The sequence below is a fragment of the Physella acuta genome, unplaced genomic scaffold (genome assembly GCF_028476545.2).
Source record: "Physella acuta isolate Inbredline_101_S28 unplaced genomic scaffold, ASM2847654v3 ptg000781l, whole genome shotgun sequence".
NCBI classification, from domain to species: Eukaryota; Metazoa; Mollusca; class Gastropoda; family Physidae; genus Physella; species Physella acuta.
The window spans coordinates 522,472-535,413 of NW_026732299.1; the positions used below are offsets into that span (position 1 = coordinate 522,472).

Below are 12,942 nucleotides of genomic sequence, written 5' to 3' on the forward strand. Positions count from 1 at the left end.
AATGAAACCTTTTATTTTGCTAAGAATTATTTATCTTTCAGATACTTCTAATTAGAGAACCACGTAGAAATAAAAGGTAATAAATAACAAAAAAATAATAATTTGGTGGTTAATGTTCTTTAGTTTTTTTTTCAACACAAAGATTTGTGTGCAGAGTAATTAAATGTAGTGTACATATACATGAGAGTTTATGGGATTTGTACTCACAACAAAATGTGGTTAGATGTGAAGCCACAATTAACTGTATTTAAGGGCATGGAAAAGTTGCTAGATTTTAATACCCCTTTTTGTTTTAAGTGTTTATAGTCTTTTCTTATATATGAAAATCATTTTTCGTTCTTAAAGTAAAAAAACTGTTTTCTAGTGCCAGATAAATTTAGTCAAGAGTAATAAGAAAATAGCTCAAGAAATTGAGTCAAAGCTTTCTGGTCTAGAGATCCAATGACTACCAGATTTAAAAGTTCAAATTTTTCTTTTTTCTAGTAAAAAATATTGCCATTTACGTAAAAGAAATGTGTAAACTTCCCCCCCCCCCCCCCCCCCCCTGTTGTTTCAACTGTTAATTTTCAACCTTTTGAAGGTCTATCAAAAAGACATTTAAAAATGGCTTTATTCTATATAGAAAATTTTTAAAATTGCAGTGACAATTTAAAAAGAAGCTTTATAGCCACAACAACATAAAATTTATGTGTACTTATGCAATCAGGATACAAGTTGTGCTCAAAATTAAACATTACAGATATTGCATATATTTAGGACCATCCTACTTCACAACATCAAAATGTAGCTGTACAAAAGCTTTAAGAAGAGGAGAACTGTCTGGGTTAAAGGATATTTATATAAAAAAAACTTTTTACATTAACAGGATTCAACAGATCCAGAACTCAGTTTTCTCTCTCTGGGTATAAATGAAAGGTGTTTTCGTTTTGAAGATGAAGGGGTAGAGTTGATTCTGTTTAACTGGCCCGAAGACTTGGTTTGAGGACCATCCCTGGACTGCACATGCTCCTGTCTGGCTTGCTGCAAAGCTTTTGTTGCTCTATGGTCAATCAGCACATACCTGGACTTGGAATAGTCTTTCTCTTTTTGTTGTCTGATTCGTTTGCTCTGCCGAGTATAAGTAACAGGTGGTGGTGGGGGCGCTGCTTGCGCTGGTGTTTTCCTCATGTCTACCTCAATATAGTTTAATTCTTGCTCCTCTTCTTCAGATTCTAGCTCAGACTCTGAATGAGAAGAAGGAGAGGCGGGACAAGGCAAGAGCAACAGAGGCTGTCTGGGTGGGAGTGCTGGGGGTGGGGGGGAAGGTGCAAAGTAGGAAGGAGGAGAGTCAGATATATCAGAAGGTGTCAGGCATGGAGATGACTGAGAAGATGGTGGTGTGGAAGAGGATGTACGTCGTATAGGGATTGGTAGTGGAGGAGAGGGTATACAAGAAATGGACGAGATCTTCTCTACTGGACTTGTAATCGGGGAGATGGGTTCTAAAGACTGTGCTTTCTTACTGTATGCTGAGATGGTTTCAGAAGACTTATTACATTCAGGCGGTTTCTCAGGTATCTGAGCAGCCTGTGGAGTAGGTGCAGGTGACCCTAAAGCGTTGAAAGTATCAATATTTTTGTAACCACTAGATTTAAGTAGAGGAATTTGTAAGTGATTTCCTGATGAAAAGCTGACAAGTTCAAATGACTGGTTCTGTGACTTGTTTGTAAGAGTATCATTACTCTTACTTTGTCTGTGAGGATCTGGACACTGAAGCCTTCTTCTAGATATGATACTAGATTGAGCAAACTTATCAAACTCCTTTTTGTGCACCTTTTGGTCATCCCAGCTGCTAAGAGCTGGCTCTGGTGCTAATGTCAGAGCTGCACTGTCTCCAGTTTCAGTTCTTCGTGGATCAGAATGTGATCTATGAACATTAACAGGCAGTGGCAATACTTTTGTCATAGGAAGACTAACTGAGTGTTTTTCCAGTTTAGGAGCATCTGATTCTGAATTCCTCGACCTGCTTTTTCTAATGCTCCGACTAGTTTGCAACTCACTGGCAGTGTTTTGCTTCGGGGAGAAAAAAAAGGACATGAGTGTTTGAACACCAGTCCTGATGGGGGAGGCGCTAGAGTGGCTGCTACTTGTGCTGACTGTCCTAGTGCTGGGTTTAGGTATAAACTCTTGGTTGACATATATTGGGTAATACACTTGCTGAGCTGATGAGTGGTGGGAACTTGGGCAGGTCGGGGATGGTGGAGGAGATGCATTAAAAGAAAGATCCATTGGGAAGAAAATTCTGTGGTCAGTGGACTCAGCACTAGTTTTGTGCTCTGTGCCTATAGCAGTTGGCTGATGAATGACTGGGGATTTAGAAGCACTGGTGACCAACTTAGATGGTTTATTGACTGAGGGCTGCGAGTTGTCTTTTTCCCAAGGATCAGAATGGAGACTCTGGCATGACTTGGTTGTATCTGCCATGCTAGAAAATGTTGGTGAAAGCTCTTGTGATGATTGCAAGGATGATAAAATAGACAACTCCTCATTTAGGTTAGGCTCGTTGTTTGATACCGCATCAAAATAGTGTGTCCTTCGTTGTATTACAACATACTCTTTTCCTGCTCGTGGCCGCAATATTGTTTTCGCCGGGCTTATACATTCATAATCATCAGTTACATTGCCCTGATAAGAGCTGGATAGATCACACAAACGATGGAACAAAGGGGAGGCAGCCTCAGTATGTGTTGGTGAGGATTCATCTCTTTCATTAGGCAAAATGTCTAGAGGTAATGTACAGGATGCAGCGCTTACTGGTGTTTCATTCCTAGGTTCTTCTAATGAAAATCTTCCTGGAAAATAGAAAAATTAAAACAACAGATTAAACTTTGTAACTTGACAAGCAAATTACATACAGAAAAAAATTAAAATATTTAATTTACTTTTATTTTTCACTTTATACTACAGAATATACAGTTCAAAACTTTAAAAATGGTTTTCAATAATTTTTGAAGGTAATCATATTTGTATTATTGAAATTAAATAAATAACATCTTATTTTTAAAAATGTTATAAATTAAACAACCAACACAACAAAGCAGTTTTAATTTGCTAAACCAAAACTGGCTCACAACAAACATGCATTCTTCAGTGCTAAAAATGAAATGCTAATAAATAAGAACAAAAATGTGTAAACAAAGTCATAAATATAAAAAAAGCACAAATTAAGCTTTTGTTCTAGAAGATTTAAAATGTAACTAGAGGATTTAAAGAATGGAAGCATGGCATAAAAGCAGTGTCTTAATTTTAAAATTATAACCATTAATTATATCAGTCGTATATTGTAGTGATGAAACTATTGTTCAAGGTCCCTGTGAATATCAAAATATAAACATCTTAGAATTTTCTCTTTTACTCCCTGATTCCCTAAAATATAATAAACTTAGAACTAAATTTAATATTTTTCATATCTTCCAATGTTAGACAATTATGTCAGTAAAAATAATAGAAATTGTTTCAAAGATTCTTATTTAGATCTAAGTTTAAAAAAAAAAAAAAAGCCAAAAGCATAATGGACTAAAAATTAGCATCATGGTAGAAAAGTCAATTCACCATTTAAAAACAATGTGAAAAAAGTGGGGTATGCAAAGAAAATTTTAAAAATGTGTTTAAATGAAATACAATAAAGGAATTTGAAACAGCAACAAAAGTTTGAGTCAGAAATAAAAATGTGATTTGTCAAATTATTGTAACAACAGTTTTGTATTAGATGGTTTTAACTTCACATAACATGCAACATTTATATTACAACATGCATGTAGCAAAATGGAATTGATGGAGGATTTACAATTCAATAGTGATGGTGTTAGTAACTAAACTTAAAATAAAAAATGCAACAGAATGGCAAAACAAAAATGTTTGACTAAAATGTTTTAAACATAAACTAGAGATGAGAGGCAAACAAAAACATTGATACAGTTAATCACTGAAATTCAAGTATAAAGATATACAATACCATCTCATGACAATTAACAATCTGGGAGGTACACTTATCTATCTTAGAATACACTAAAGCAGATACCAAACATGCTTTAGACTTTTAAAAATTTCTATTGTGTTGCACTTATCAGATGATTCTTGTATGCATCCAATGCACCATGATGCTTAAAACAGAAAAATACCTGCCTTTTGTTTCTCAAAAGTTGCCTTTTGGGAACTTTGTTCTTCCTCGTCAATTATTATTGGTTCATAGTAATGCCTGTGGTTATCCATTTTCATGTTTGTTGCTCCTTCAATACAGGACACAGGCAATATCTCGTCCAACTCAACATACAGGGGTTCATTCATGAATGACAGAGATGGTGAAGTTTCAATGACAGGGGAGAGTAGAGCTTGATACAGTTTTGTTTTAGGTGGTAAACTTGGTGGGGTATCAGAGGAAGTAGACAAGGAGAGCGCTGGATGGGAGGCACCACTAGAGATATCAAGAGGTCTCGATGATCCCTGCTGGTTAGACGCCTCAACATCTAGCAGGCTTGAGCAAATTTTTAGCTTCTCTTGGCTTTGGCGCCTTTCTTTTTGAACAGAGTGCAGGGGCAACTTTAAATTCACCCCTTGCTCATGATCTTCCCGGGGCTGTTTTAGCTCAAGAGAAGAAGAACGCTGGTAAATAACAGGTTTCTTGGAAGTATTCTGTTGTTTGATCATGTCTATTAATTTTTCATCATCAGTCTTTGATGAATCTAGAGCCAGTGCTCCTGGCTTGTTGGGAGACTTGTTTATTTGCATGTAAGGATTCAGTGATTTAGAATGATCCCACTGGACATGAAGGATAGTTATGGCTCTTGGATCCACTTTCTTTTCTCCTCTTTTCAACAGCGGGGACATATCCGAGTCATCAGAATCATCTAGAATAGAAGATGAGCTCTCTGTCTGCGGCTTAGGTTTAGATGAGCCAGAAGAAAAACTACTGGAAGATGATCCAATCTGATGGACCACATCACTGCCATCTAGAGACTCCTGGTAGCTAAGTCTGTTGGGAAAGCTGGATGATCTCCTCCTGCCAAGTTTTAATTTAGAAGTTTTTTCTTCCTTTGCTGCCTTAGATGTTTCATGCTCTGACATACTGCGCTCTAACACACTGTTTCTGTTTTTACTGTTGCTAGGTTTTTCTTGGGTTGGGCCAGCGTTCTTATCTTTGGAGCTACGCCTCTTGAAACGAGCCAGGAAACCCTCCTTGGTAACAGGTTCTGGTAGTGGAACACTGGCTGTGTACGATTCTTGACTGGTAACAGTTTTCTCATTGTCTATTAAAGTATTTACATAAGTTGATCTACTATCTCCCATTTTTTTGGTGAACTCAATCAAATTTGGAAATGGCATGGGCGGCTCTGATAAAGCCTGATTGGACTGGGATTTTTTAGCTTTGGTGTAAACTTTAGTGGGACTTTTTACTGGCTTTTCATTAGGTCTCAAGTCATTACCTGGTTTAGATTCTACCGCATTTGTACCACTGTGCTTCACTTTCAATGACATTGGCCGTGGTGGGTATGGTGGTGGTGGGGGTGGTGATACCTTAGGTCGAACAGATGGTTTGCTGGAGTCCCAAGCTGTTGTTTTGCTAACATATGTCTGGAGGGTCTCTAAGTTTTGCATGACAACACTTTTCCTGTTAGAAACACTAGACATCTCCATATATGTACTCTCACACACCTGCTTACCAACATTGGGTGCTGGCAGAAATTTTAAGTCAGCTTCAGAGATATACAAATCATTTTTGCTTTCCACAACATCTAAGTATATTTCATCCTCCCCACCTTCCAATCCAAGTGTGGCCATGTCCATGTAATCACACCTGTTTACTATGGTCTTCATGGGTTTACATTTATTGTTAGCACCTGTTGGAGTAAATGCACTATTTAATTTTAATGGTGAATCCGGGATGATAGTTCGTTTGTGCTGAATTTTTGGACTGCCCATCATACAATAGTTATCTTCCTTGGCATCTTCTTTTGTAAAATAATTTTCATTTGCAGTTTTCCCATACTGAGTGTTACAGTGAATTGTATTTTTTGGTGGCGCTGGTAGAGACTGCTTCTGCTTGCAGGCATACTCTGAGGGTGCACTTGAAGGGATGGCAGAATTAGAGCAGGCATTTAATTTCTTAAGAAGAGCTGGACCTTTTGGGGGTAGTTCTGGTGGTGGGGTAGATGCTTTTCTTGCAGGTAAATTTTCATACAAATCTTCTTGATTTATCCTTTTTTCTTCACGGGAATATTTTCCTACATCAGCGGTTAGTACACTGACTAACTCTGAACCAGGTTTGTTTACATCATCATCTCCTTTAGCCATGCACTGCAATGATGCATAAATTATGGGATTAGTTTCCTCAGGATCTGGATCCATTTTCACAAACAAAATTTCCTGATGTTCATTGTATTTTTCATACTCTGGGTAAGCTTGTGTGTTTTCTTGTGATCTCTGTCCAGGTGCCATTTGTCGACATGAAGACTGATACAGCCCTGCTTGGCTGAGGTTGATTAAGCTAGCTGTGGCTGCTTGAGAATTGAGACATGTGAGACTGCTGCTGTGCCCACAAGGTCTCTCATGTTTGATATTTGGTCCTGCAATATTTGCACCATAACTAGCTGGTATACAATCAGCACTTCCTGGAAGATATACATGACTTTTAGACTCATCATCATATTTACTCAAGTTTACATAAGGGAGTGGAGCATTGAGTCGAGAAGTAATGGGTATATTATTTAGCTTGGTATGAAATATTGGACTTAGTGGAGTTCCCTCTGGCATGCTGGTGTTCAGCCTAAGTGCAGTTATTCTGTCAGCTTTTTTTGGATTGCTCAAATCGTTCAGTTTGTGTTGCAAAGGTGTAATGTTTCCAGAGATAATTGCCAAATCCTTGTCCAATCCTGATAAAAGGGTACTGGACATATTTTGACCAGAAAATTCAGCTTTCTCTGAAGGCTGCCCATTTGACATTTCTTGTGACTTGCCTGAACAATTGAGTAAAATCTCATCCAACAGGACCATTTCTCTATGCAAGTCAGACTCTTGCATTTTAAGCCGTTGCAGCGACTCTTCACGTGAATGTTTGTTATTGGAGTTGTTAGCTTGCCATCCCGCAGCCACCATTTCATCCACATTGCTAACTTTGAGGTCAAACAATTCAGCACTTACACTCTGCCGTTTCTGCATAAATACATGCCTTTTCTCATCCTGGTCAGATTCTTGCCCTTTAGGTACAATTCTTTTATAGTTCCCATAATCTTCAACAGAGTTTGAGCAATATATATGTAATGGCAAGTTTTCAGAATCACGCCTTGGTATTGAATAATTGGATTCTTCTGTCATTCCAGGACATGTTTCCTCAAGTTTTCGTCCATGATTTGGTGGTACATCATAAATTCCCATAAGATGTTCTCCATTTTCTGGGTAATTTTTTTCCCTAAGTGCTGCAATTCGATGATGATCCATAACACTAACTGAATGACGTTTGTACCAACTCCAGTCCTCAGAATCAGCACTTCCTGTCTGGTTGTCATGACAACAATTAAGGGTAACAGGCAATGCTCCTAGTGGGGGAGACTTTGTATCTACTATTTGATGGTGATGAATGGATGATGATGATAGTGAAGGGGACATATCTCTAATAAGATGTGTACCCAAGTCTATCTGTGAGCCTGAAAATTTGAAATACACACAAACATACACTTTCTTTTTAATTATCATGATAAAATCACTGGATGAGTTAAATATTTAGCATGAAATGTTTTTGTTTAAAGCAGTTTGTTATACATACTGATAGAAAACAATGGTTCAAAAGGAGTAAACAGAAAGTATTAATGGAAATTACATACATGGTATTTAAGCAATGATTCTACTCATATCTAAGTAGTTTTATTTCATTGGTAATTTTTATGAAGTTCCATTTAGGATTCTTACCATGTTCTAATTGTTGAATTTCTAGTAGATTGTGTTTACATAGGGGATTCAACATAATGAAAGGTCTGATAAAGTAATTTAGATTACACTTTACCCATTTTAACCAACAATTTTTAAAAATGTTAATTTTAAGACAATCTTAATGACAGGATAAAGTTATTGAATCATTCCATCTCTAAAATAAGACCACTCCTTTTTTTTTTTAAATGTAAAATAAAAATGCTTATATCAGATTAATGATTGATTTTTCAATGGCCAAAGGTAACTAGATTATCTTAATATCAAAATTTATACATTTTGAGGGTTAAATATTGAATATGAATTTTATAGTGTATTAGTAAAGCTATGTTGACTGGAACAAAAGTGAGTTAGCTCCTTAGACAACTCAAGTCATGTTAGATAAGTATTTGATCTGACTTTAACCATTACTATGCTGTATTGTGAGCCTCAAAATTTTTGTATCATTAGGGTCAATCTGGGAAAATGTGTTCCCTCAGACTTCTTTTTAAATTTTATGAAATAACACAATAACATTTTTTTAGACATTTTATTTGCAATACAAAGAATAACATAATTTTCTATAATTTTTTATAAGTATTATTAAGTTTTACTTAAGAATTGCTATTCCCAAATAATGCCAAATATAGCACTAAAGAGTTATCTCTCTTTTGTTAAAGAGCTAGTAAATGTCTACAGCTGGCAATATTCTAAAATATCAATTTCTGAAAAGTTCATTTCTAAACCTAACACCCTATGCCTAATCATTATATTATACTTGATTATGAAACTATGGAAAGTATTATATTTAATTATAAGTACATAATAATCTACATGGGTGAACCTTGACATAGAGTATAGACTGCATAGGGCTGACTTGTGAAAGTATATAGGAGGGGCGGTAGAAATTTAGAAACATTTATCAGTATCTAAAAAAGTTTGAGGCGAATAAATGTTACTAAATTTAATTAGTACTCATCCTATGTGAAGGTCAGTTCTAATTCATATAACCATTACTTTATTTATTACAATAATGTAACAACAATTTTAATTTAAATACTGACGGTCCTAACAAAAGTAGTTGATAGATTGATTAAATTACAATTAATTTTCTTAAAATTTAAAAAAAAAAAAAAAAACATTTTTAATAAAAAGAAGTAACAATATTTTACTTAATATTATGTGAAAAGAAAAACAGCTATATATTTAAGAAATGTTAAATATATAGGGTTCTTTTTTTCTTTAGTAAAAATTTTTGTTGTTTAGATGTAAGGCTACAACATGTGTAAAATAAGTTGATTTGGCTCTGTGGGATATTAATAATGTTAAAACACAATTATGGACTTACTTCTGTTCTTAAACTTGCGATGACAGTTAGACATCTTCCCAGTTGAGGCAGAGTTCATAATTTCCTCTATATCTTCTGCCTGTTCAGACTGTAGTGCAAAAACTCCAGACCCTAAAAACAAAAAAAAAATCACAGAATTTTAATTAAGCCTGGACTTTATGTAATTATAACACTGGAAAAAACTAAACTTTTTATAACATTCATCAAGTTTTTATAAACCTTATCTGAGGAGATCAAGTCAAAAATATAAACAATAATTTGATTACCTTTTCCACATCGAGTGCCACCTTCAAAACAAAATTTTCCATCTCTTGCTCCGAATCTACGCAGCTCTTCTATGTTCCAAGAGAGAAGTAATTTTGGTGGATTTTGAGCGACAAGACAAAATCTAAGGTCATGAATCATTAACCGTAGCTGCTCTTTTGGAAGCTTACAATTGGAAGGTGCTTTGACAACATTCACAGGAAACTGGCGCTCTAAAATAAGATTAGAATGAAACTTTTAAAACAAAATGGATTAAATACAAAAGTAAAAGAAGCTGTAATCAATATAGTTAAATAGAATTTTTTAAAGGGATATTTAACAGATGAATAGTAACCACATCTTTAAAAAAAACCATGCCATTATGCTCTCAAAATTTTAGAATTAGTATTAACAAAATTAACATCCCTTGTTAAAGAAAAAGATGTAATTATACATACCTTCTCCGAGACTTTGTCTTATATTTATTTCAAATTCAATCATTTTTTCTCGCTGTTCAAAAGCCATAAATGTGATATTTTTGTGGCATACAATGGCAAGCACATGTGTTTCCTTATCATAATTAAAATCTGTATTAAGACCAAAGAAGGCGTCCAAGCAAAATACAGATTTCGGCTTGGCATCTTCTTTAACCGATTCACCAACATCTTTATATAAAATAACTTGTAAACGATCTGGGGGAAAAAATGTAATAAGGCCCTTATGTTCTTAGTCCACAGTACACAAGTATATATTTAAACTTGACATAAATACTTACATGTGTGCATTTATGATGGGTGAATGTTTTTCACAGTAGAACAAAGACATTTTGGAAACATAGCTTTAAAATCTAGATCTAGAACATCTTTGAAACTTCTTATATAATTTATAGATCATTATGTGTGTGTATGTATGCCTGTATTTGCAATGGGTGAATGTGCTCAGCTCCCCCCTCCCCCTAAGAGAGATGCCTGAAATAAAACCCTGTGAAGATGTAATCTACAGATAATCGAATAGTTTAGTCTGGGGCACAGTAATAGAATCTTCAAGTTAAAACGGTTACTGATTACTGGTAGTTAACTAAATATAATTTTTTTTAATTATACTACTTAAGTTCTAAAGTACTAAACTCTAAAAAGTCCTTTACTAAAGTTGTAAAAAACTAAAATAAACGAATGAATTATGAATAGGGCCAACTAGATCTAGATTTCTAATTAATTAATGGACACCAGCGAGTTGACGAGATTCCTTCCGTAATGTTGTTGACATGGAATAAAAATGTGCTTTTTTAGATTTAGGACCATAAAAATAATAAATGATAAAATTTTATTAAAAACTTAAGCCTAAAATTAATTCAGAAATTTAATATTTTTAGAATCAATGCTATACAAGTTGCAGATCCAGAGAACTTGAAAATAATTTGTTGAGTTTAAGGCTACATTTCTATTTATTTTCATCAAGCCTAAGTTATAAACCGATGTTTCACTTTCGTAAGACAAACATTGATTGGCTGTAAAGGAACTCCGTGATCGATTTCTGACAGCCCCACTTCATAGTTATTTTGTTTACAAAACTTTGCAGATCAAGTTTTTAAATAACTATGCAAATTTAAACACCATGACCTATTTTTTCTATTTTTAGCTTACAATGTGTTCAATAAAATTTATGGCGGCCATTGTTTATGTCGCCATTACACGTGAAAACCAAATTGTTTTTGATTTTTTTTAAATTTTTATTTAGTTACCGAAAATATTAAAAACATCAAATACATCCAATCTTTAGTAAAGTCCGAAAAAAACCAGACAGACAGGATTTTATAACCATTTTAATTGTAACTACGCCGTGCAAGATTTTTAAATTAATTTATGCACCTCTCAAATACCTTTGAGACTTTTCTCGCTGGTGTCCATTACTAACTGAGAGTAAATACTAAATAATTAAATAACTAAACTGGCCTAAAAAATAAAATGAAAATCATAGGCCTAGCTACTAGACTAGCTAGGCCCTATGCCTGATTAATTATTTAACTAACAGGCCTTCGAATAAACATTAACATCTAGCCAATGTTGGCCGTAATCTTAGTACCCTATTTGGTAGCATTTGGGTATTTAATTTTTCAACTAAACTTGACGATAAGCCTAGGCAAAATATTTTATTATTATTTTGACTTTTTAGTTGACTCACCAGCCACTGGAGATGGTTTTTTCATTACACACCACCGAGGCTTCCACTGCAAAAATGAAAAGACAATAACAGAATAGATTTTTTTCCTATAATTTATTTCCTAATTCAACATCGCATTTTGATATTAATAAAAAATTTAAAACGAGGTTTTTATGTTGTTTCAAACTTACTTTTTTTCCTTCACGAAATTTTATTTTCCCCTCTACGACTGTAGTAACATCCGCCATGTTGGTCCCATGTTCAACTAATCGTAACAAATCCTTCGAGGGCAATGATTGGCTTAAAAGCAGAAAACTCGCCCTTATGCATTCCGTAGTAGACTAGACCTAGAATCTAGAATCTCGCCATGTAGTCTAACCTACTAGATTAGATTATTAGCCTCCAGAATGTAGCATCTAGAACTAGTTTAAAATCGAAATGTTTAAATATTTGATAGCATTTTCACGTCTCTGTTAATCTACAATCCTGATATTCCTTGTCCAACTACACTAGGCCTACTATTACTATATATATTTAGATCCAGATCCAACACACTACCACGCCCATGAAAACAAAGTTGACCACGGCTATTTTTAAATGGGCCCTACCTCTCGATATAGATCTACATTATCAAAACTAATTGAACGGAGTTTGGAATTGAACTATGCTATACTAAACTTGAAGATGAGAAATGCAAAGAAAATAAATAGAATCTAGAGTCTAGATACAAAAATAGCACACTTAATAAAAACTTTTTTTTAGTGTGATTTTTAAAAGATCTAGATTCTAGTTATCATTAGAAATCTAATATGCTTAGTAAAGAGGGCAAGTTGTGTTATTATCCCACATATGTCTGCAACAAATCAACAAAGTTTAAGAAAAAATGCCGTGAGTCAATAGCACGTTTCCTCTGGATGAGAAACCAGTCATTTTTAAGGCGTAATTCCAAGCTCTATACCACCAGGAGTGGTCGAAAGGTTTGAAATACCCAAAACCTTTGGATACTTACTTACATTTCTTTGGGAGTCAAATGTGTATAATAAAGACGCTGTAAAATATGTAGGTTAGCATTTATTCGTTCATTTATTCACCCTTTATAGTTAATGCTTGACAATAACGATGTTTTTCTTTAAAATAAAGCAAATACCACTCCTACATTTTGCCTTATTTAATATCGGGACAATCATTATTTTCTGCTATTATTTAGGGTCACAAAATATCGTTTAAATAATATTGGTCGTATCATGGGAGAG

General features: G+C 34.6%; 1 protein-coding gene across 1 annotated transcript; it reads right to left on the bottom strand.

Annotated features, from left to right (window-relative positions):
* Nucleotides 1-541: 541 nt before the first annotated feature.
* LOC131950808 (uncharacterized) lies at nt 542-12,609 on the bottom strand. Its single transcript, XM_059313008.1, has 8 exons — nt 11,881-12,609; nt 11,711-11,756; nt 9,988-10,221; nt 9,553-9,762; nt 9,287-9,397; nt 4,147-7,679; nt 2,922-2,940; nt 542-2,831 (listed from the first exon to the last, which is right to left on the bottom strand). The coding sequence occupies exons 1-8, from the start codon at nt 11,935-11,937 to the stop codon at nt 859-861; spliced, it is 6,183 nt and encodes a 2,060-aa protein (XP_059168991.1). The 5' UTR covers nt 11,938-12,609; the 3' UTR covers nt 542-858.
* Nucleotides 12,610-12,942: the final 333 nt, after the last annotated feature.